Below are 25469 nucleotides of genomic sequence, written 5' to 3' on the forward strand. Positions count from 1 at the left end.
TCTGGGATGAATTGGAACGCCGACTGGCTGCTCTGTGAACATCTGGGATGAATTGGAACGCCGACTGGCTGCTCTGTGAACCTCTGGGATGAATTGGAACGCCGACTGGCTGCTCTGTGAACCTTTGGGATGAATTGGAACGCCGACTGGCTGCTCTGTGAACCTCTGGGATGAATTGGAACGCCGACTGGCTGCTCTGTGAACCTCTGGGATGAATTGGAACGCCGACTGGCTGCTCTGTGAACCTCTGGGATGAATTGGAACGCCGACTGGCTGCTCTGTGAACCTCTGGGATGAATTGGAACGCCGACTGGCTGCTCTGTGAACCTCTGGGATGAATTGGAACTGCCGACTGGGCTGCTCTGTGAACCTCTGGGATGAATTGGAACGCCGACTGGCTGCTCTGTGAACCTTGGGATGACCTCTGGGATTGGAACGCCGACTGGCTGCTCTGTGAACCTTTGGGATGAATTGGAACGCCGACTGGCTGCTCTGTGAACCTCTGGGATGAATTGGAACGCCGACTGGCGTCTCTGTGAACCTTTGGGATGAATTGGAACGCCGACTGGCTGCTCTGTGAACCTCTGGGATGAATTGGAACGCCGACTGGCTGCTCTGTGAACCTCTGGGATGAATTGGAACGCCGACTGGCTGCTCTGTGAACCTCTGGGATGAATTGGAACGCCGACTGGCTGCTCTGTGAACCTCTGGGATGAATTGGAACGCCGACTGGCTGCTCTGTGAACATCTGGGATGAATTGGAACGCCGACTGGCTGCTCTGTGAACCTCTGGGATGAATTGGAACGCCGACTGGCTGCTCTGTGAACCCTGGAACGCCGACTGGCTGGGATGGGAATTGGAACGCCGACTGGCTGCTCTGTGAACCTCTGGGATGAATTGGAACGCCGACTGGCTGCTCTGTGAACCTCTGGGATGAATTGGAACGCCGACTGGCTGCTCTGTGAACCTCTGGGATGAATTGGAACGCCGACTGGCTGCTCTGTGAACCTCTGGGATGAATTGGAACGCCGACTGGCTGCTCTGTGAACCTCTGGGATGAATTGGAACGCCGACTGGCTGCTCTGTGAACCTTTGGGATGAATTGGAACGCCGACTGGCTGCTCTGTGAACCTCTGGGATGAATTGGAACGCCGACTGGCTCTCTGTGAACCTTGAACGCCGACTGGCTGCTCTGTGGATGAATTGGGGAACGCCGACTGGCTGCTCTGTGAACCTCTGGGATGAATTGGAACGCCGACTGGCTGCTCTGTGAACCTCTGGGATGCTCTGTGAACCTCTGGGATGAATTGGAACGCCGACTGGCTGCTCTGTGAACCTCTGGGATGAATTGGAACGCCGACTGGCTGCTCTGTGAACCTCTGGGATGAATTGGAACGCCGACTGGCTGCTCTGTGAACCTCTGGGATGAATTGGAACGCCGACTGGCTGCTCTGTGAACCTCTGGGATGAATTGGAACGCCGACTGGCTGCTCTGTGAACCTCTGGGATGAATTGGAACGCCGACTGGCTGCTGAACCTCTGGGATGAATTGAACCCGACTGGCTGGGAATGGGATGAATTGGAACGCCGACTGGCTGCTCTGTGAACCTCTGGGATGAATTGGAACGCCGACTGGCTGCTCTGTGAACCTCTGGACTGGCTGCTCTGTGAACCTCTGGGATTGGAACGCCGACTGGCTGCTCTGTGAACCTCTGGGATGAATTGGAACGCCGACTGGCTGCTCTGTGAACCTCTGGGATGAATTGGAACGCCGACTGGCTGCTCTGTGAACCTCTGGGATGAATTGGAACGCCGACTGGCTGCTCTGTGAACCTCTGGGATGAATTGGAACGCCGACTGGCTGCTCTGTGAACCTTTGGGATGAATTGGAATGCCGACTGGCTGCTCTGTGAACCTCTGGGATGAATTGGAACGCCGACTGGCTGCTCTGTGAACCTCTGGGATGAATTGGAACGCCGACTGGCTGCTCTGTGAACCTCTGGGATGAATTGGAACGCCGACTGGCTGCTCTGTGAACCTCTGGGATGAATTGGAACGCCGACTGGCTGCTCTGTGAACCATCTGGGATGAATTGGAACGCCGACTGGCTGCTCTGTGAACCTCTGGGATGAATTGGAACGCCGACTGGCTGCTCTGTGAACCTTTGGGATGAATTGGAACGCCGACTGGCTGCTCTGTGAACCTCTGGGATGAATTGGAACGCCGACTGGCTGCTCTGTGAACCTCTGGGATGAATTGGAACGCCGACTGGCTGCTCTGTGAACCTCTGGGATGAATTGGAACGCCGACTGGCTGCTTTGTGAACCTCTGGGATGAATTGGAACGCCGACTGGCTGCTCTGTGAACCTGCTCTGGGATGAATTGGAACGCCGACTGGCTGCTCTGTGAACCTCTGGGATGAATTGGAACGCCGACTGGCTGCTCTGTGAACCTCTGGGATGAATTGGAACGCCGACTGGCTGCTCTGTGAACCTCTGGGATGAATTGGAACGCCGACTGGCTGCTCTGTGAACCTCTGGGATGAATTGGAACGCCGACTGGCTGCTCTGTGAACCTCTGGGATGAATTGGAACGCCGACTGGCTGCTCTGTGAACCTTTGGGATGACCTCTGGGATTGGAACGCCGACTGGCTGCTCTGTGAACCTCTGGGATGAATTGGAACGCCGACTGGCTGCTCTGTGAACCTCTGGGATGAATTGGAACGCCGACTGGCTGCTCTGTGAACCTTTGGGATGAATTGGAACGCCGACTGGCTGCTCTGTGAACCTCTGGGATGAATTGGAACGCCGACTGGCTGCTCTGTGAACCTCTGGGATGAATTGGGGAACGCCGACTGGCTGCTCTGTGAACCTCTGGGATGAATTGGAACGCCGACTGGCTGCTCTGTGAACCTCTGGGATGAATTGGAACGCCGACTGGCTGCTCTGTGAACCTCTGGGATGAATTGGAACGCCGACTGGCTGCTCTGTGAACCTTTGGGATGAATTGGAACGCCGACTGGCTGCTCTGTGAACCTCTGGGATGAATTGGAACGCCGACTGGCTGCTCTGTGAACCTCTGGGATGAATTGGAACGCCGACTGGCTGCTCTGTGAACCTCTGGGATGAATTGGAACGCCGACTGGCTGCTCTGTGAACCTCTGGGATGAATTGGAACGCCGACTGGCTGCTCTGTGAACCTCTGGGATGAATTGGAACGCCGACTGGCTGCTCTGTGAACCTCTGGGATGAACCTCTGATGAACGCCGACTGGCTGCTCTGTGAACCTCTGGGATGAACTGGAACGCCGACTGGCTGCTCTGTGAACCTCTGGGATGAATTGGAACGCCGACTGGCTGCTCTGTGAACCTCTGGGATGAATTGGAACGCCGACTGGCTGCTCTGTGAACCTTTGGGATGAATTGGAACGCCGACTGCGAGCCAGGCCTAATCGCCCAACACCAATGCCCGACCTCACTAACACTCTTGCGGCTGAAATGGAAGCAATTCCCCGCAACAGTGGTCCAAAATTCTTTGAGGAAAACCTGAAGAGTGGAGGTTGTCATAGCAGCAAAGGCGGGACCAACTCTATATTAACGCCCGTGACTTTTGGAATGAGATGTTTGACGAGCAGGTCTCCACATACTTTTGGTCATGTAGTGTATATAATGTACAGGACATACTTATTCCAGATTCTTATGTATTTGACAGATTCCTTGTATGTAACCGAGTCCTAGTTGTTCAGAGATATTAAACATATTGTTTCTGTGCCTTTTGGCTAATTCGATGACCAATATTGTTGTGTCACACAAACCAAAATACTTCAATTCATTTCAAAGGATTCGCTCAGGATATGCATCGTCGATAAGCCGCCTGTAGCATGTACACCTCCTATACCACGATCCACATTCTCCATTCTGCCATCAACAGGCAGTGACAGTGGGAAGGGAAGGGGACAACATGAACACTAATCAGTGTCTTTCTTAAAATGTAGTCATGGAAGATATCTGGCGGGCTGTAGACACAGGAAATACTTTTGTCTGCGTGTGTGTGTGTGTGTGTGTGTGTGTGTGTGTGTGTGTGTGTGCGTGCGTGTGTGTGTGTGTGTGTGTGTGTGTGTGTGTGTGTGTGTGTGTGTGTGTGTGTGTGTGTGTGTGTATGCTTGAGTGCATGTGTTTGGGTCACAGAATCCATGAACAGTAAATAACAGTCATCTGTAACATGTTAACTAACAGATGCAGTGAACCCCCAGCGAATGACATCCTGTGTGTACGAAACATCTAGAAATATTTATTACACGGTACTGAAATGGACACATAGTGTTCATGCCACTGAGTGATTGTAGAAACAGAGACGGGTAGCTATCTGCTAAGGCATTACCTCCCAAATGGAAAATGACGGGTCAAGGTAAATAGGAACACATCTCATGTAACCAGTATCCAAACACAGTCTCAATCTGTCTCAATTTGAAATGGAAACCTTCCGGAAAAAGAGGGCTAACAAGAAGAATGTCAACAATGGCGATGGGTCAGTGGTAAGTTGAAGGTTGCCACTTCTACTGTTTCTGCGGCTGCATGTTCTCTTACTTATGAGATTTTAACAACAGGAGGTAATCACAATCTCGCCTGGAATCCAAACTGATATACTCCAAAACAGAACATATAAGTTTGGGTTCCAGGCTAATCCCAAACCCCTCATACAACTACTTTATGGATGTTGTTCCCTGTCTACCATGTAAAATATGTGCACGCATGACTGTAAATTGCTTTGGACAAAAGCGTCTGCTAAATGGCATATATTATTCTATTCTTTTTAAAAACTCTCTTCTCCAGAACAGGTGTTGTGAATTAACTGTCAGTAGGGTTGTGAAAGTCAACCATACTGTGTACATGCTAGTCATAACTCCAGAAGCCAGAAGCACGCCCCAACACCTGAATCTAAAGCTAATGTGATCCTGTAATTGCAGCTCAGTAAGTACAGAAATGGTTATTCGTCCAGATTGTGTTTATCGATGAGGTGGTGGTAAATATGATGTTCTTTAAACAACAATGATAGAGCTATTTCCTCAAAACCAAAGCAAAGCATGACTGAAGGATGATTATAGCTGGCAAAATATTTTGAGTGACATGGTTCCATCATGTGAGCTCCATTGCTTTTCTTACTGTCAATTCGTTTTCTTTGACATTATCATTTTAGTAATGCTGTATATTTAAACATGACATTTCAGGGAAAGTTTATAGAAAGGTTGAAATCCCCTGCAATTTTTTTCATCACTTTACAAGACCTGGCAAGGAAATGTCTTTTGAATTATATATTGGCTATGGATAACACTAATGGTGGTGATTTGGATTGGTGGTGATTCCCCATTCCAAAGTAACTACTCTTATATACAGAGTCAGACCTCGCTGTCATAGTTTTTTTTGCAGGATAAGATTTGCCCATGGGTTGGCTTGGCAAGCCAACTCCCACAAACGTGTTCTCCCTGCCCGGTCCACTCCACGCAGTAGCCTACGCAGCAGCAGAGGATATGGAGCGGTGACGTGCCACTGAACAGAAGAATAACACTTATTTTTTTAAACGGAATAAGTTTAGGTTTAGTGGCACTTACAGGGTTCCTCTTGTACTTCAAACGCAGATGCTAGACTACAGGAAATGTCAGGCGAATTCTCAGAGTAGTTCAGTCACCCCTCGCGCCTCTAGAGAGGTCTGTCTTTAGTTGAATATTGCGCGTCAGACGGGAAGGGTCGAAGAATACCGCTCCTGCCGCCCTGGAGACCGATGATACCAAGATGCTCGGGCGAATGCAGTATATTAAATTAACGACAGCACTCGGTAAGTGAGCTTTACTCGAATATGCATGTTATTACAAGCGAACAGTCCATCGTGCCGTGCGCGCATGGTTTACCTTACATGGTCTAGGTTCTATTGTGCGCTTCCGACGGGCACAAATCATTAGGGGTGTTCTATATTATTTATGAGTAATCGTGACCCATTAAAGCATCCATTAGTTGTAAGTGACTCTTGGATTGGATTGACCATTTTTTAACCTGAAGGTTAAGCAAGTTCATCACGTGCACTGCCATGGTTTATTAGAATAGACCTCAGAATCTAACGGTTTTGAAATGGTCCTTTTCGGCCGGTATAAATGTTTCTCTGGTGAATATGATAGTGGGACATGTACGCATATCCTATTCCTTCCCATGTCTAACTATGGAAATCCACTGCAATTATACCCTAATTCTTTCAGCTCTGTTTGGGACATTTTAAGAGAGAACAACGTTACCTGTAAATCTGGACACAGAAGTTAAGTCATCATGAGTGATGATCAGATCAAGTCAAATCAAATTGTATTTGTCACATGCGCCAAATACATCTGGTGTAGACTTTACAGCGAAATGCTTCCATACAAGCCATTAACCAACAATGCCGTTTTAAGAAAAAATAGCTACAAAAAATCTGAAATAAAAGTAATGAAAAATGAAAGAGCAGCAGGAAAGAGAAGGGAACCGGTTAATCTAGGTAATGAAAGAGCAGCAGTAAAGAGAAGGGGAACCGGTTAATCTAGGTAATGAAAGAGCAGCAGGAAAGAGAAGGGGAACCGGTTAATCTAGGTAATGAAAGAGCAGCAGGAAAGAGAAGGGAACCGGTTAATCTAGGTAATGAAAGAGCAGCAGGAAAGAGAAGGGAACCGGTTAATCTAGGTAATGAAAGAGCAGCAGGAAAGAGAAGGGGAACCGGTTAATCTAGGTAATGAAAGAGCAGCAGGAAAGAGAAGGGAACCGGTTAATCTAGGTAATGAAAGAGCAGCATAAAGAAAGGGAAGTTAATCTAGGTAATGAAAGAGCAGTAAAGAAGGAACCGGTTAATCTAGGTAATGAAAGAGCAAGGGAACCGGTTAATCTAGGTTAATCTAGGTAATGAAAGAGCAGCAGGAAAGAGAAGGGGAACCGGTTAATCTAGGTAATGAAAGAGCAGCAGGAAAGAGAAGGGAACCGGTTAATCTAGGTAATGAAAGAGCAGCAGTAAAGAGAAGGGGAACCGGTTAATCTAGGTAATGAAAGAGCAGCAGTAAAGAGAAGGGAACCGGTTAATCTAGGTAATGAAAGAGCAGCAGGAAAGAGAAGGGAACCGGTTAATCTAGGTAATGAAAGAGCAGCAGTAAAGAGAAGGGAACCGGTTAATCTAGGTAATGAAAGAGCAGCAGTAAAGAGAAGGGAACCGGTTAATCTAGGTAATGAAAGAGCAGCAGTAAAGAGAAGGGAACCGGTTAATCTAGGTAATGAAAGAGCAGCAGGAAAGAGAAGGGGAACCGGTTAATCTAGGTAATGAAAGAGCAGCAGTAAAGAGAAGGGAAGTTAATCTAGGTAATGAAAGAGCAGCAGGAAGAAGGGAACCGGTTAATCTAGGTAATGAAAAGAGGGCAGTTAATCTAGGTAATGAAAGAGCAGCAGTAAAGGGGAACCGGTTAATCTAGGTAATGAAAGAGCAGCAGGAAAGAGAAGGGAACCGGTTAATCTAGGTAATGAAAGAGCAGCAGTAAAGAGAAGGGGAACCGGTTAATCTAGGTAATGAAAGAGCAGCAGTAAAGAGAAGGGAACCGGTTAATCTAGGTAATGAAAGAGCAGCAGTAAAGAGAAGGGAACCGGTTAATCTAGGTAATGAAAGAGCAGCAGGAAAGAGAAGGGAACCGGTTAATCTAGGTAATGAAAGAGCAGCAGTAAAGAGAAGGGGAACCGGTTAATCTAGGTAATGAAAGAGCAGCAGTAAAGAGAAGGGAACCGGTTAATCTAGGTAATGAAAGAGCAGCAGGAAAGAGAAGGGGAACCGGTTAATCTAGGTAATGAAAGAGCAGCAGGAAAGGAAAGAGAAGGGAAAGACAGCAGTAAAGAGAAGGGAACCGGTTAATCTAGGTAATGAAAGAGCAGCAGGAAAGAGAAGGGGAACCGGTTAATCTAGGTAATGAAAGAGCAGCAGTAAAGAGAAGGGAACCGGTTAATCTAGGTAATGAAAGAGCAGCAGTAAAGAGAAGGGAACCGGTTAATCTAGGTAATGAAAGAGCAGCAGGAAAGAGAAGGGGAACCGGTTAATCTAGGTAATGAAAGAGCAGCAGTAAAGAGAAGGGAACCGGTTAATCTAGGTAATGAAAGAGCAGCAGGAAAGAGAAGGGAACCGGTTAATCTAGGTAATGAAAGAGCAGCAGTAAAGAGAAGGGAACCGGTTAATCTAGGTGAAAATGAAAGAGCAGCAGGAAAGAGAAGGGAACCGGTTAATCTAGGTAATGAAAGAGCAGCAGGAAAGAGAAGGGAACCGGTTAATCTAGGTAATGAAAGAGCAGCAGGAAAGAGAAGGGAACCGGTTAATCTAGGTAATGAAAGAGCAGCAGGAAAGAGAAGGGAACCGGTTAATCTAGGTAATGAAAGAGCAGCAGGAAAGAGAAGGGAACCGGTTAATCTAGGTAATGAAAGAGCAGCAGTAAAGAGAAGGGAACCGGTTAATCTAGGTAATGAAAGAGCAGCAGAAAGAGAAGGGAACCGGTTAATCTAGGTAATGAAAGAGCAGCAGGAAAGAGAAGGGAACCGGTTAATCTAGGTAATGAAAGAGCAGCAGGAAAGAGAAGAAGGGAACCGGTTAATCTAGGTAATGAAAGAGCAGCAGTAAAGAGAAGGGGAACCGGTTAATCTAGGTAATGAAAGAGCAGCAGGAAAAAGAAGGGAACCGGTTAATCTAGGTAATGAAAGAGCAGCAGGTGAAAGAGAAGGGAACCGGTTAATCTAGGTAATGAAAGAGCAGCAGTAAAGAGAAGGGAACCGGTTAATCTAGGTAATGAAAGAGCAGCAGTAAAGAGAAGGGAACCGGTTAATCTAGGTAATGAAAGAGCAGCAGTAAAGAGAAGGGAACCGGTTAATCTAGGTAATGAAAGAGCAGCAGGAAAGAGAAGGGAACCGGTTAATCTAGGTAATGAAAGAGCAGCAGGAAAGAGAAGGGAACCGGTTAATCTAGGTAATGAAAGAGCAGCAGTAAAGAGAAGGGAACCGGTTAATCTAGGTAATGAAAGAGCAGCAGGAAAGAGAAGGGAACCGGTTAATCTAGGTAATGAAAGAGCAGCAGTAAAGAGAAGGGAACCGGTTAATCTAGGTAATGAAAGAGCAGCAGTAAAGAGAAGGGGAACCGGTTAATCTAGGTAATGAAAGAGCAGCAGGAAAGAGAAGGGAACCGGTTAATCTAGGTAATGAAAGAGCAGCAGTAAAGAGAAGGGAACCGGTTAATCTAGGTAATGAAAGAGCAGCAGGAAAGAGAAGGGGACCAGTTAATCTAGGTAATGAAAGAGCAGCAGTAAAGAGAAGGGGAACCGGTTAATCTAGGTAATGAAAGAGCAGCAGTAAAGAGAAGGGAACCGGTTAATCTAGGTAATGAAAGAGCAGCAGGAAAGAGAAGGGGAACCGGTTAATCTAGGTAATGAAAGAGCAGCAGGAAAGAGAAGGGGAACCGGTTAATCTAGGTAATGAAAGAGCAGCAGTAAAGAGAAGGGAACCGGTTAATCTAGGTAATGAAAGAGCAGCAGGAAAGAGAAGGGAACCGGTTAATCTAGGTAATGAAAGAGCAGCAGTAAAGAGAAGGGAACCGGTTAATCTAGGTAATGAAAGAGCAGCAGGAAAGAGAAGGGGAACCGGTTAATCTAGGTAATGAAAGAGCAGCAGTAAAGAGAAGGGAACCGGTTAATCTAGGTAATGAAAGAGCAGCAGGAAAGAGAAGGGAACCGGTTAATCTAGGTAATGAAAGAGCAGCAGTAAAGAGAAGGGAACCAGTAAAGAGAAGGGGTTAATCTAGGTAATGAAAGAGCAGCAGTAAAGAGAAGGGAACCGGTTAATCTAGGTAATGAAAGAGCAGCAGTAAAGAGAAGGGGAACCGGTTAATCTAGGTAATGAAAAGAGCAGCAGGAAAAAGAGAAGGGAACCGGTTAATCTAGGTAATGAAAGAGCAGCAGGAAAGAGAAGGGAACCGGTTAATCTAGGTAATGAAAGAGCAGCAGTAAAGAGAAGGGAACCGGTTAATCTAGGTAATGAAAGAGCAGCAGGAAAGAGAAGGGAACCGGTTAATCTAGGTAATGAAAGAGCAGCAGGAAAGAGAAGGGAACCGGTTAATCTAGGTAATGAAAGAGCAGCAGGAAAGAGAAGGGAACCGGTTAATCTAGGTAATGAAAGAGCAGCAGGAAAGAGAAGGGGAACCGGTTAATCTAGGTAATGAAAGAGCAGCAGGAAAGAGAAGGGGAACCGGTTAATCTAGGTAATGAAAGAGCAGCAGTAAAGAGAAGGGAACCGGTTAATCTAGGTAATGAAAGAGCAGCAGGAAAGAGAAGGGGTTAATCTAGGTAATGAAAGAGCAGCAGAAAGAGCAGCAGTAAAGAAAGAAGGGAACCGGTTAATCTAGGTAATGAAAGAGCAGCAGGAAAGAGAAGGGAACCGGTTAATCTAGGTAATGAAAGAGCAGCAGGAAAGAGAAGGGAACCGGTTAATCTAGGTAATGAAAGAGCAGCAGTAAAGAGAAGGGAACCGGTTAATCTAGGTAATGAAAGAGCAGCAGTAAAGAGAAGGGAACCGGTTAATCTAGGTAATGAAAGAGCAGCAGGTAAAGAGAAGGGAACCGGTTAATCTAGGTAATGAAAGAGCAGCAGGAAAGAGAAGGGAACCGGTTAATCTAGGTAATGAAAGAGCAGCAGTAAAGAGAAGGGAACCGGTTAATCTAGGTAATGAAAGAGCAGCAGTAAAGAGAAGGGGCACCGGTTAATCTAGGTAATGAAAGAGCAGCAGGAAAGAGAAGGGAACCGGTTAATCTAGGTAATGAAAGAGCAGCAGTAAAGAGAAGGGGCACCGGTTAATCTAGGTAATGAAAGAGCAGCAGTAAAGAGAAGGGAACCGGTTAATCTAGGTAATGAAAGAGCAGCAGGAAAGAGAAGGGGAACCGGTTAATCTAGGTAATTGAGGTAATATGTTGTTGTGTCTTTGGCTATGCTGGATTAAGTGATATGACATGCTATTCTTTAAAATAATTTCTCTGTAATTAATATTACCTGCTTGAGCTAATCATGTAAATGTAATTAACTAGAGAGTCGGGCACCACAAAATAATATTTATAGAGCTGTTATCTTCCGAATAAACTCTTAAAGACCTAGTAATATTTTACATCAATAGCAGTCAATATTAATCGTCACCTTAATTCAGTCTCATCTGAAAGTTGTAAATTCTTGGTTATCTTCACGAACCCTGGCTAACAAGTTGAATCAGCAATACAAAATTGGATTTAATTATTTATTTACTAAATACCTAACTAATCACACAGAATTACACATACACATAATTAAATCATAACTTGATTACGTCCTAAAGGAAAACGTCCCTTGGCAGTTGCCATACTAGGCAGTGATGCAACCATGCTCCTATGGTGAAGCTGTAGAACCTTTTGAGGATCTGAGGACCCATGCCAAATCCAAGTCTCCTGAGGGGGAATAGGTTTTGTCGTGCCCTCTTCACAACTGTCTTGGTGTGACAGTTTGTTGGTGATGTGGGCACCAAGGAACTTGAAGCTCTCAACCTGCTCCACTACAGCCCCATCGATGAGAATGGGGGCGTGCTAGGTTCTCCTTTTCCTGTAGTCCACAATCATCTCCTTTGTCTTGATCACATTGAGGGAGAGGTTGTTGTCCTGGCACCACACGACCAGGTCTCTGACCTCCTCCCTATAGGCTGTCTCATTGTTGTCAGTGATCAGGTCTACCACTGTTGTGTCATCGGCAAACTTAATGATGGTGTTGGAGTCGTGCCTGGCCATGCAGTCATGAGTGAACAGAGAGTACAGGAGGGGACTGAGCACACACCCCTGAGGGACCCACGTGTTGAAGATCCACTTGGCGGATGTGTCGTTATCTCCCTTTACCACCCGGGGGCTGCCCGTCAGGAAGTCCAGTATCCAGTTGCACAGGGAGGTGTTTAGTCCCAGGGTCTTTAGCTTAGTGATGAGCTTTGCGGGAACTATGGTGTTGAACACTGAGCTGTAGTCAATGAATAGCATTCTCACATATGTGTTCCTTTTGTCCAGGTGTGAAAGGCCAGTGTGGAGTGCAACAGAGATTGCATCATCTGTGGATCTGTTGGGCCGGTATGCAAATTGGAGTGGGTCTAGGGTTTCTGGGATAATGGTGTTGATGTGAGCTATGACCAGCCTTTCAAAGCCCTTCTTGGCAACAGACGTGAGTGCTACGGCTCGGTAGTCATTTAGGCAGGTTACCTTAGTGTTCTTTTGGCACAGGGACTATGGTGGTCTGCTTGGAAGATGTTGGTATTACAGACTCGGACAGGGCGAGGTTGAAAATGTCACTGAAGACACTTGCCAGTTGGTCAGAGCATGCTCGGAGTACACGTCCTGGTAATCCGTCTGGCCCTGAGTTCTTGTGAATGTTGACCTGTTTGAAAGTCTTACTCACATCGGCTACGTAGAGCGTGATCACACAGTCGTCCGGAACAGCGGATGCTCTCATGCATGTTTCAGTGTTACTTGCCTCGAAGCGAGCATAGAAGTAATTTAGTTCATCTGGTAGGCTCGTGTCAATGGGCAGCTCGCGGCTGTGTTTCCCTTTGTTGTCTGTAATAGTTTGCAAGCCCTGCCACAGTTCACGAGCGGGTACAGCTGCCACTCCTTGAAAGCGGCAGCTGTACCCTTTAGCTCAGTGCGGATGTTGCCTGTAATCCATGGCTTCTGGTTTGGCATATATATACAGTCACTATGGGGACGACGTCATTGATGTACTTATTGATGAAGCTAGTGACTGATGTGGTGTACCCCTCAATGCTATCGGAAGAATCCCGGAACATATTTCATTTAACCACTTTTTTATTGACCCAGTCACTGGTGCTTCCTGCATTCGTTGTTGCTTGTAAGCATGAATCAGGAGGATAGAATTATGGTCAGATTTGCCAAATGGAGGGTGAGGGAGGGCTTTGTACGCGTCTTTGTGTGTGGACTAAAGGTGGTCCAGAGTTTTTTCCCATCTGGTTGCACATTTAACATGCTGGTAGAAATTAGGTAAAATGGATTTAGGTTTCCCTGCATTAAAGTCCAAGGCCACTAGTAGCACCGCCTCTGGATGAGCGTTTTCCTGTTTGCTCATTTGAGTGCGGTCTTAGTGCCAGCATCGGTTTGTGGTGGTAAATAGACAGCTACAAAGAATATAGATGAAAACTCTCTTGGTAGATAGTGTGGTGCCTAATTGAGCAGTTGAGTCAGTGGTGCAACTGACTGTGAGAAACAGTGAACCTGTATGAGTGTAGCCTCTAGAACTGTCCTGGTTCTTATTAACTGACTGTGAGAAACAGTGAACCTGTATGAGTGTAGCCTCTAGAACTGTCCTGGTTCTTATTAACTGTTATTATGTCTTAGGGAAGAATATTGATATAATACACTTTTTTTTTTTTGCCAAAATGTTGATGGCCTGTATTTTCGAGTACAAACCGTTTACTGTGTATGATAACTGGGAAAAATTGGGAACATACGTCCAATAAATAATCTGAAGTGAATTAAATGAAGTTCCTGTGTGGTGTTAGTCCACAGCCAGACCTCATGTCATGCAACCAGGTGTGGGGTTTCTGACAGTGAAGACCAATTATTGAACGTTTTTGGAAATAGATATGCCTGTTACTGGTATTGGGAAGTCCCTCAGTGACTGAGCACTCAGTTGTAAATCCAGCAGTACTGAATTAACTTCTCAGGTCATGTTCTTGTAGTGCAAAAAGGGAGGAAAGTACCAACAACATATTGGAGACTGGGCCTGCCTCCCTGGCACCTACTGTATATGTTCCTTATATTGTGCCCTACTTTTGACCAGAGCCCTATGGGCCTTGGTCAAATGTAGTGCACTATATAGGGAAGATGGTGCCATTTGGGACACAACCTGGAACTGGGTCTGAAACCCTGAAACGCTCCTCTGTTTCTGTAAAGCCAACTCTGACTCTCAGATTCCTACGCTCACATGTGATGCAGGCCCGTGACCATCATTAGAGAATTGAGTTAGATATGCAGCTGGAGATAGAGGCTCACATTAGCAGCTATCACATCACACCAAGGCTGAGTCCCAAATGGCACCCTATTCCCCATGGGCCCTGGTCAAAAGTAGTACACTATATAAAGAATAGAGTGCCATTTGGGACAGGGACATGGACTAAGAGTTTCCCTGTAACCTCTGGGTCCCATCCCCACTGACCACCTACTACACACCCAGGCAGCCTCAGTCCTTGCATTACAGCCTGGGGAGAGCTAGAAATGCTCATTCTGCTGCAAAACGTTTTCCATTCCATGCTCTAATGAAACTGACCCGAGACTGCTATAGTCCAGATGGAACACAGCCATATCCACAGCTATAATAGTGGGAAAACGTCCTCCATACATGCCCTCACATCAACTCGGTACTGGTACCCCATGTACATAGCCAAGTTATCGTCACTCATTCTGCATTTATTATTACATTTATTTTTACAGGTTTTACTTTTCTATTATTTCTCTATTTTCTTTCTCTCTGTAAGTAAGCATTTCACTGTTAGTCTACACCTGTTGTTTACAAAGCGTCAAATAACGTTTATTTGTATTTTTTATTTGACACCTCCCCTTCTTGGAATAATAACCGTGTGAGGAGCTTTGTTTAATGGTTACTGTCCAAGCTACTCTTCCTGAGTATTGGTCTCGTCTATGGCCTTGTACCCCTCTGTGAGCTGCCTGATTGTTTATGAACAAGAGGGGCTGGGCAGGAGCATACTGGTTGGGACCATACTGACAAATCCCATGTTGTACTAGGAGAGCTGTTCCAGCATGGCTCAGGGGCCCACATCTGGTTACTGCGGTGGCAGCATTTAAACCTAACACTAACAGAGATGGGAGTGCAGGTGTTTGGTTTAGGACCTGGAGGAGAGCTCATCTGGCTTCAATCAGAGGTGTGTGGGACTGGAACAAGTCAACTTACTCTGGACACTTGAAAACACACACACACACACACACACACACGCGCACACACACACACGCATTACACCATGACATTCATGGGGGAGGGTGGACTCTATGTTGAAAGCAAGAGCTTTGCACATACTTTTTTTATGGGCCTAATAATAAAGATAATAATAATAATAATAATAATAATTTAAACTGTGAACAATTTTTACCTTTTAATGTGGCGTGAACACCAGTCATGGTATTTTCATTTGATTGTCAAACAAATCCCTTTAAAAAAGTAGGCTACCTGTCCATGTTCCTGCGCCATTTGATGAATGGAAATAGACATCTGTTACAAAACACCAAAAAGTATGCCTACTGACAGCGATTGCCTTTGATTAGGACTGCATTAGGCCTGCATTTGTTGTAGCCTGAAAAGTTTGGACACCTGAAATGGGGCTGAAACTGTCCCGGGAAAAAACGGGATGGTCACCCTAACACACATGGTCAACTTACTAGACTAGGCTACAATTGTTAATGGACTAGCTGGCTGTAATCGACTAGCTGGGCTGTTCCCCCGGACCCCGTATGTAGGGACTTATACAATGCTTGAAGAAGGCTATTGAACTTGACATTTGTGTCTGTCTTTATTCTTTTCTCCAATATATCGTACTGGAACATGGTATCAGAAGTGTCTCGAAACCCACACGTTTGTTATTTTTGTAGCTGTAGTATCTGTGATCTACATCTGTTTATATGAGTTACTGTGCTGTTACTAAGCAGTAATGTATTACGACAGTGTTATGTTACTACACCTAACAGGAAATGCACATGCACACTATTGTGCCGGGGGCTGTAGAGCACGAGAGGTTTTGACTAAACTAAACTAATTGTACTCCCGTTCCTGCCTGGTCATTTCTCCACAACACAAATATTACAGTAGTTAAGTTACAGTATAGGCGCAGTTACGTTCCATATGCGAACACATACCGTTTCTTACTGCTAACGTTAGTCACACCACTGATCAACTCGTTGTTAGCTGGCTAGCTAGCATCACTACCTACCTCGATGGCTGACGGCAAAGAGATCTCTTATTCCATCGCTGTGGCAGCGAACATTCCGCCACCAAATCCCATGGTTCTCACAGGGGACTGGAATACTAATTGGGACAACTTCAGGGATGAATTCGAGGACTATGCGCTGGCGACCGGTCTACATGAGAAACCCAACGAGGTCCAAGCGGCAACTCTGAGGAGCTTAATGGGCAGCGAATGCAGGCCTATCTACCGGCACAATCTCACCCTCACAGCACAACAACAGGGTGAAGGCCACACTGGATGCATTGGAGAATTACTTCAAACCCACCAGGAACGTCATTTACGAGCAGTTTGTTTCTGGAAGCTGCAAACAGGAAGAGGGTGAGTCAGTACACAACTGTGTAACCCGTTTGAGAAAAAGATACGCTACTTGTGAATATGAGGGATTGAAAGATGAACTGATTCGTGACAAATATTCCTGGGAATTTCAAATGAGGACGCCCGAGATGCATTCCTTCACTGAAACACTCCCATGACATCATGCCAACACTGGAGGATGTCCTCTACAAGCTTCCCATGGCCAGGGTTTTCACCTTGGTGGACGCCCGAGATGCATGCCTTCATTGCAAGCTGGACGAAGAAAGCAGCTTCATGACTACCTTCTGGACCTCCTGGGGTCTGAAACGCTGACTCAAGCTCCCATTTGGTGTCTCAGTGGCGCCTGAGATATACCAACACAAGCAGCACGAGTTACTGGCTGGGCTCAAGGGCATTGAACCCATCGCTGATGATGTCCTAACTGTAGGCTGTGGTGACAGAGACGAAGAAGCAGAACGCGACCACGATGTGTAGCTCCTGGCACTGATGGAGCGCTGCCGAACAGTTAAGCTTCGCCTTGGCCTGAAGAAGCTGCAGTTCAAGGTGAAAGACGTCCACTTCCATGGCCACATTCTCTCGGCAAAAGGCCTGAAGCCGGACCCAGACAAGGTCAGAGCGATCCTCGACATGCCAAACCCGTCTGATGCAAAAGGAGTACAGCGTCTCATCGGCTTTGCAAACTATCTTGCCAAGTTCATGCCACACCTATCAGCAGTCTGTGAGCCTCTGCGCCGGTTGCTGGACAAAGACACACCATGGCACTGGCTACCCAAACCCAGACTATTTGCATTCTACCCTCTCTTCTACGCTGCTGCTACTCTCTGTTATTATCAATGGATAGTCACTTTAATAACTCTACGTACATGTAGAGTTACCATGACGCCGGTGCCCCCGCACATTGACTCTGTAGCGGTACCCCCTGTATATAGCCCCACTATTGTTATTTACTGCTGCTCTTTCACTAATTATTTGTTATTCTTTCTCTTACATTTTTAAGGAATTTTCTTAAAACTGCATTGTTGTTAAGGGCTTGTAAGTAAGCATTTCACTGTCGTACTCGGCGCATGTGACAAATAAAATTAGATTTGATTTGAAACACGAGGCTGTAGTGCAGGAGATGAAATCTCTGGCTTCATTCATGCCAGTGTTGCGCTACTACGACGTCACGAAGCCTGTCAAAATCCAGAGCAACTCCAGGCAAAGCGGACTTGTATTCCAGGAAGGCCAGCCCGTTGCGTTTGAAGCGAGAGCACTCACCCCCACCGAACAAAACTATGCACAAATTGAGAAAGAGTGCCTCAGCATTGTCTTCTCCTGCTGGTCACTGCTGAAACTGACCACAAACCACTCATTGTTATATTCAGTAAATCTCTTCTCAACGCGCCCAAAAGGCTTCAAAGCATGCTCCTGACTCTGCAAAACTACAGCCTGAAGGTAATCTACAAGCCAGGACCAGATATGTACATTAGTGAGACACTGAGCAGGGCAACAGGACAATGTACAGGCAGAGACACTGCCTATCAGCAGCATGCCATCTGTTCGCCACAGCAGGAACAACAAGATGTTCAACAAATCAATCAGGCAGACTACTTAAACGTGACAGATCACTGCCTAGCCCAGATCAGGCAACACACTGACGAGGACGAACACCTACAGTCACTGAAGTCCATGGTCCTCACAGGTCGGCCGTACCTGAAATAGGAGACACCTTTTACAGTGAGAGATTACTGGGCCTTTTGAGATGAGATCAGCGTGCAAAATGGCATCTTGTTCGGAGGTCAGAAGATCATTATCCCCAAATCACTACGTCCAGAGATGCTTACCCGCATACACTCCAGTTTTAGGTGACGCATGCTACCGCCAGACATGTGAAACATTCTACTGGCCAAACATTCAAGCAGAAATGAAAGACTTTGTCAGCAGCTGTACCACATGCAACGAGTACCCTCATGAACAGCCGAAGGAAACCATGATGTCACACAAACTTCCCACAAGGGCCTGGCAAATCGTCAGCATGGACTTATTCAGCCACGGACAAAAGGACTATCTTGTCATTGTTGATCACTACTCTGACTTTTGAGAAATTGAACTGCTCCCTGACTTGTCTACAGAGACGAAGAAGGTTGCAGTTTGCAAGGCAGGGCCAACCTGACAAGGTCAGCACGGACAATGGCCCACAATTCACTAAAAAGTTCAAGGGTTTCGCCTCAGAATGGGCGTTTGACCACCTGACCACCTCTCCAAGACACCCAAAGGCAAATGCAAGGCAGAGTCAGCTGTCAAGATTGCAAAAAACCTATTACACAGGGGCTTGCATGACAGCAACGACCCCTGGAAAGCCATCTTACAGTTGAGGAACACCCACCGAAAACATGGACAGCAGCCCAGCGCAACGCCTTCTGAGGACTACCATCCCCGTAGCTAACAAGCTACTTGAGCCCTGCGACATGGTCACGGACAAACTGCTCCACAGAAAGCAGCTCTCTAAGTGCTTCTATGACCGGATGGCTCGAGACCTACCAGAGCTGGAGGTGGGTGAAACGATAAGGATGAATCCGCTGCTGAGAGACATACAGAACTTTGGAGGCTGGGCAAGTGCTTATAGAGAGTTGCACCACATTCTTACCGGGTGGATGTTGGTGGCTCCCTCTATCGTCGCAATCGGGTGGATCGCACGTAGCGGAGCAGACAACAAACCATATGTCTGTCAACTGAAGTCTATGCAAAGAGAATCCTCAGCATTCTTTAGAGGAGTTTTCCCTTCACCATATTTCAGCCTGTGTGTATAGGCACTACAGTGTATCTATCTCTACTCCCCTAGATAAAATGGACAGTCTACATTTATTTCACTGTCTGAAGGCTGATTTATGTATGGAACGCTGCTGCAGCTGATTTGATTAAATTACTAATTCACTGGCTGTTAGAAGATAAGTGGGGTGGAAGCTGGTCAGTTTGTCTTTAGACATTAGTGCTCTGGCTGAATTTATGAGTCTGGAGAAAAGGAGACTGGCTGAATCCACAGACCCACAGCAAATGATTGCAACCGTTGCTAATTTGATATGCACTGTATATGCCAAAAATAGGATAATACAATTGATTTTAATCTGGTGAACTCCACTCCATTGCCTCATGCAATGGAACCAAGGAAGTAGTCCCTGTTAAAATCGCCCATCTGGCACTCTAGGCAGGTTCAACAAAGGTATTAGAAAGAATTTAAACCCAGGTCAGGGTATAACAGAAGAGGGGGAGAGGGAACGATAGTCAAGCTTTGTCCAACAGAAAAATGTCCAATCCCTCACCCTAACCATGGTCCTGGTATTGGGAGTCCCTCCTCTGCCCTCAACCAGTACTCTAGGCAGGCCCAATCAAACTATATACAGTTGAAGTCTGAAGTTTACATACACCTTAGCCAAATACATTTAAACTCAGATTTTCAAAACTCCTGACATTTAATCCTTGTAAAATTCCCTGTCTTAGGTCAGTTAGGATCACCAGTTTATTTTAAGAATGTGAAATGTCAGAATAATAGTAGAGATAATTATTTATTTCAGCTTTAATTTTTTTCATCGCATTCCCGGTGGGTCAGAAGTTTACAAACACTCAATTAGTATTTGGTAGCATTGCCTTTAAATTGTTTAACTTGGGACAAATGTTTTGGGTAGCCTTCCACAAGCTTCTCACAATAAGTTGGGTGAATTTTGGCCCATTCCTTCTGACAGAGCTGGTGTAACTGAGTCAGGTTTGTAGGCCTCCTTGCTTGCACACGCTTTTTCAGTTCTGCCCACAAATTTTCCATAGGATTGATGTCAGGGCTTTGTGTTGGCCACTCCAATACCTAGACGTTGTTGTCCTTAAGCCATTTTGACACAACTTTGGAAGTATGCCTGGGGTCATTGTCCATTTGGAAGACCCATTTGCTTTAACTTCCTGACTGATGTCTTGAGATGTTGCTTCAATATATCCACATAATTTTCCTGCCTCATGATGCCATCTATTTTGTGAAGTGCACCAGTCTCTCCTGCAGCAAAGCACCCCCACGACATGATGCTGCCACCCCCGTGCTTCACGGTTGGGATGGTGTTCTTCAGCATGCAAGCCTCCCCCTTTTTCCTCCAAACATAACGATGGTCATTTTGGCCAAACAGTTCTATTTTTGTTTCATCAGACTAGGTGACATTTCTCCAAAAAGTACGATCTTTGTCCCCATGTGCAGTCTGACTTTTTTTATGGCGGTTTTGGCGCAGTGGCTTCTTCCTTGCTGAGCGGCCTTTCAGGTTATATCGATATGGGACTTGTTTTACTGTGGATATAGATACTTTTGTACCTGTTTCCTCTAGCATCTTCACAAGGTCCTTTGCTGTTGTTCCTGAGCAGTATGATGGCTGCGTGGTCCCATGGTGTATATACTTGCATACTATTGTTTGTACAAATGAACTAGGTATCTTCAGGCATTTGGAAATTGCTCCCAAGGATGAACCAGACTTGTGGAGGTCTACCATTTTTTTCTGAGGTCTTGGCTGATTTCTTTTGATTTTCCCATGATGTCAAGCAAAGAGGCATTGAGTTTGAAGGTAGGCCTTGAAATACATCCACAGGTACACCTTATACTGACTCAAATGATGTCAATTAGCCTATCAGAAGCTTCTAAAGCCATGACATAATTGTCTGGAATTTTCCAAGCTGTTTAAAGGCACAGTCAACTTAGTGTATGGAAATTTCTGACCCACTGGAATTGTGATAAGTGAAATAAAATGTCTGTAAACAATTGTTGGAAAAATGACTTGTGTCATGCACAAAGTAGATGTCCTAACTGACTTGCCAAAACTATAGTTTGTTAACAAGAAATGTGTGGAGTGGTTGAAAAACGAGTTTTAATGACTCCAACCGAAGTGTATATAAACTTCTGACTTCAACCGTAGCTACTTGAAAGAAAGCAAATAGTATTTGAACCCAGGTCTGATGAGAGGGAGTAATGGTCAAGCTTTGTCCAACAGACAGACGTCCACTTCCTTCCCTTACCCTAACCAGGACATTGGCAGTCTCCCCTCTCTCCCCTCTGCGTGGTCGGTCGTAAATCCAGAGCATCCCCTGACGGATGCTCCAGATCTCCCAGAAGACCTCACTCTGAACCGACTCTCTCCATACTTGGAGCTTAAAAAAAAACATTCCTTTACTGTCCGTTTGACGGGCCGAACCACTGTCTTCTGTCTTCTCTTTTATCGGCCTAAATGAAACACTGGAAGCAAGAAGCTTATTGGTTCTTACAACAAGTATTTTTTGTTGTTGTTGTGAGAACCAAAAACTAGATGTCAGGAAGGTTTTATTTGTGAGGTTACATCAATGAGGTGTAGTGGAACAGAAACAAAATATGAGAACTGAAATATCAGAATACATATGACTTGATGTGATCTATAACCAGTAAACAAATAACGTGTAAATAGTGAAACAAGACATCGGGTAAAATATCCAAGAAAATGTGCATCCAGGGGATAGTATCTACTGTAACAAGCATGGAGTTTGACTCCTGGAAGCAGATCCTATGTATTCACAGATCTCATACACAGCTGGTGTTTGCAAAGCTTTTAAGAGCCCGGAATAGTGATGTTTCCCATTAAGTAAAATTACCTTGTGGAAGTGTTTAGCTTTGGAATATCAAACACCAAATGACCTAATGATCAAACATCACTGTTAGTACATGCCAACATACACAAGTACTGGCTTGGAAAGCAGCTAACTATAATACTTGAAGGAATTTAATGTCTATACACATAATTGAGTCAGAACTATCAAAACGTTTGTGTTGAATTCAAAATATAACAATCGTGCTGTGAGGAAACCTCAAGTGAGTTGTTAGATGAACATCTGTTTTTGTGTATCACGATGTTGATATACTGTTACTTTATGTTCATTGACAGTGATGGTTAGTAGATAGAAGATCAAGAAAAGTGCTAATGCCGCTTCCTATTGCTGAGGTAGCTGTCAGGCTATCAAGCAGAGGAAGAATTCTGAGTGCAGGCAGCATGTTTATGTACGCAGTTGTAATCGTTTTGTTGTTTTGCTGGCAGATTGTGGGTCGTGGGCATATCAGATATGGCAGGGGCACAAGTTTCCATCAAGTTAACAAATACACACTGCAGTTTGGCAGTAGACACAAGCAGGAACGTCGCTGGCTCGCACCATAAAACTAATTGCCTATCCACAGACTGGATAAATCTCATCCAACGCTTGTTTAAGGCGAGAGCCTTTCCTACATTTGTTTATCAGTTTGTTAGTGTTTGTTAGTGCCTCGGTGCACCACGAAATTAAACGTTTAAGATTCTTAGCATTCAACATTTCAGCTATGTTGTCTACTTCAGTTTTTTGTTTCTTGTTTGTTCCTTTGATGCTGAGTTGCAGCCAGGAGAGGAAGTGTTGAGCAGGATGCATGAATGTGTGAGAAAGCTGCAGGATGCTCTTGTCTGAGAAACGGTTTGAAAACGTATTGACGCTGCAGGGGAGGCTGGCGCTGACATCGTGTGTCATCATGTTTCTTACGCATCTGTGCTCATATGCACGCGGTCAAGCCATGTCTCGACAATCACACCTCGGAGTCTGTGGTCGACGCTAGTTATCGACTTTGCAGTCAAATGTATTTCCTCTTACACACGCTGATGTTCTATGAAGTATGCCATAGCAGCATGGACACACAATGCTCTTGGACATGTAAACTCAGCTATGTAGTTCCAATCTCTCTCACACTCTGTTCTAAGAATTCTCCAGGTGTCCATGCTGGATCATTCTTAGAAGCTCATTGAGTGTGAGAGACTATGACTGGATATATCATGGCATTGTTGAATACTCGTTTTGGATTGTCTTGAAGGTCACTCTAGAGTGTGCATTATGTCCCTTTATACAACTGGTGGGTCAAATCCTGGACGCTGATTGGTTAAAACCGCATTCCAGCCTGTGTATATTCCACAAGTTACCACCAGCTAATGCTATAATGTTAAAATGCCTATTTACTCTGTTCCATCTCACTGCACAATCCACTGTCTCATCAGCCCAGCCAAACAATTTATGAACTTGATCTCCACTCTAAAAAGCATGTAGACATTATCTCCCATTTCTTTTAGACTAGCAATTTGTTTTCAATAGCACACATTTGTATAAACCTTGCTGTCTCTCTGACATTTGCAAAATTGTTTCAATATTCAGATTCGATCTCCAGCTGTCCCATAGTAATGAACAGACAGGCAGGCAGCTTCACTCAGCCAGTCGAAATCATGAATCAGCATAATTCATAATGATATATGCAAAGAAATGTCAATAGAAGGTCAAAGGAAATGAAGTGCAGGTTGTTTACAGCCTTTCCAGCTTCAGTTTGAAGTGATTGTGCTAGCTGTGTTGTTGGCTAGCTCCTCCTCAACAACGGTGACCTTTGTCAGGTGAAATCTTCAGTTTGAAGTGATTGTGCTAGCTGTGCTTTTGGCTAGCTCCTCCTCAACAACGGTGACCTTTGTCAGGTGAAATCTTCAGTTTGAAGTGATTGTGCTAGCTGTGCTGTTGGCTAGCTCCTCCTCAACAACGGTGACCTTTGTCAGGTGAAATCTTCAGTTTGAAGTGATTGTGCTAGCTGTGCTGTTGGCTAGCTCCTCCTCAACAACAGTGACCTTTGTCAGGTGAAATCTTCAGTTTTAAGTGATTGTGCTAGCTGTGCTGTTGGCTAGCTCCTCCTCAACAACGGTGACCTTTGTCAGGTGAAATCTTCAGTTTGAAGTGATTGTGCTAGCTGTGCTGTTGGCTAGCTCCTCCTCAACAACGGTGACCTTTGTCAGGTGAAATCTTCAGTTTTAAGTGATTGTGCTAGCTGTGCTGTTGGCTAGCTCCTCCTCAACAACGGTGACCTTTGTCAGGTGAAATCTTCAGTTTGAAGTGATTGTGCTAGCTGTGCTGTTGGCTAGCTCCTCCTCAACAACGGTGACCTTTGTCAGGTGAAATCTTCAGTTTGAAGTGATTGTGCTAGCTGTGCTGTTGGCTAGCTCCTCCTCAACAACGGTGACCTTTGTCAGGTGAAATCTTCAGTTTGAAGTGATTGTGCTAGCTGTGCTGTTGGCTAGCTCCTCCTCAACAACGGTGACCATTGTCAGGTGAAATCTTCAGTTTGAAGTGATTGTGCTAGCTGTGCTGTTGGCTAGCTCCTCCTCAACAACGGTGACCTTTGTCAGGTGAAATCTTCAGTTTTAAGTGATTGTGCTGTGCTGTTGGCTAGCTCCTCCTCAACAACAGTGACCTTTGTCAGGTGAAATCTTCAGTTTTAAGTGATTGTGCTAGCTGTGCTGTTGGCTAGCTCCTCCTCAACAACGGTGACCTTTGTCAGGTGAAATCGAACACATCATTAGTTCAAATAAATGTCTCTAGAAAACAGCCTAAACAAATGCAAATGCAACTACTACAGTGAGGGGGAAAAAGTATTTGATCCCCTGCTGATTTTGTACGTTTGCCCACTGACAAAGAAATGATCAGTCTATAATTTTAATGGTAGGTTTATTTGAACAGTGAGAGACAGAATAACAACAAAAAATCCAAAAAAACGCTTGTCAAAAATGTTATAAATTGATCTGCATTTTAATGAGGGAAATAAGTATTTGACCCCTCTGCAAAACATGACTTAGTACTTGGTGACAAAACCCTTACAGAGGTCAGACGTTTCTTGTAGTTGGCCACCGGGTTTGTACACATCTCAGGAGGGATTTTGTCCCACTCCTCTTTGCAGATCTTCTCCAAATCATTAAGGTTTCGAGGCTGACGTTTGGCAACTCAAACCTTCAGCTTCCTCCACAGATTTTCTATGGGTTTAAGGTCTGAAGACTGGCTAGGCCACTCCAGGACCTTAATGTGCTTCTTCTTGAGCCACTCCTTTGTTGCCTTGGCCGTGTGTTTTGGGTCATTGTCATGCTGGAATACCCATCCACGACCCATTTTCAATGCCCTGGCTGAGGGAAGGAGGTTCTCACCCAAGATTTGACGATACATGGCCCCGTCCATCGTCCCTTTGATGCGGTGAAGTTGTCCTGTCCCTTTAGCAGAAAAACACCCCCAAAGCA

General features: G+C 45.4%; 1 protein-coding gene across 2 annotated transcripts in view; it reads left to right on the top strand.

The window, feature by feature from the left end:
- Window positions 1-5477: 5477 nt before the first annotated feature.
- LOC112219683 (integrin alpha-1) overlaps window positions 5478-25469 on the top strand; it is an 81169-nt gene continuing 61177 nt past the window's right edge. Inside the window, exon 1 of one of the 2 annotated variants that reach the window (XM_024381163.2) lies at window positions 5478-5833. In XM_024381163.2, the coding sequence (XP_024236931.1) occupies window positions 5791-5833 (43 nt within the window). In that variant the 5' untranslated portion in view covers window positions 5478-5790. The remainder of the gene's footprint in view (window positions 5834-25469) is intronic. The other variant, XM_024381162.2, reaches the window with a different exon arrangement.

The sequence above is a fragment of the Oncorhynchus tshawytscha genome, linkage group LG20 (assembly GCF_018296145.1).
Source record: "Oncorhynchus tshawytscha isolate Ot180627B linkage group LG20, Otsh_v2.0, whole genome shotgun sequence".
NCBI lineage: Eukaryota > Metazoa > Chordata > Actinopteri > Salmoniformes > Salmonidae > Oncorhynchus > Oncorhynchus tshawytscha.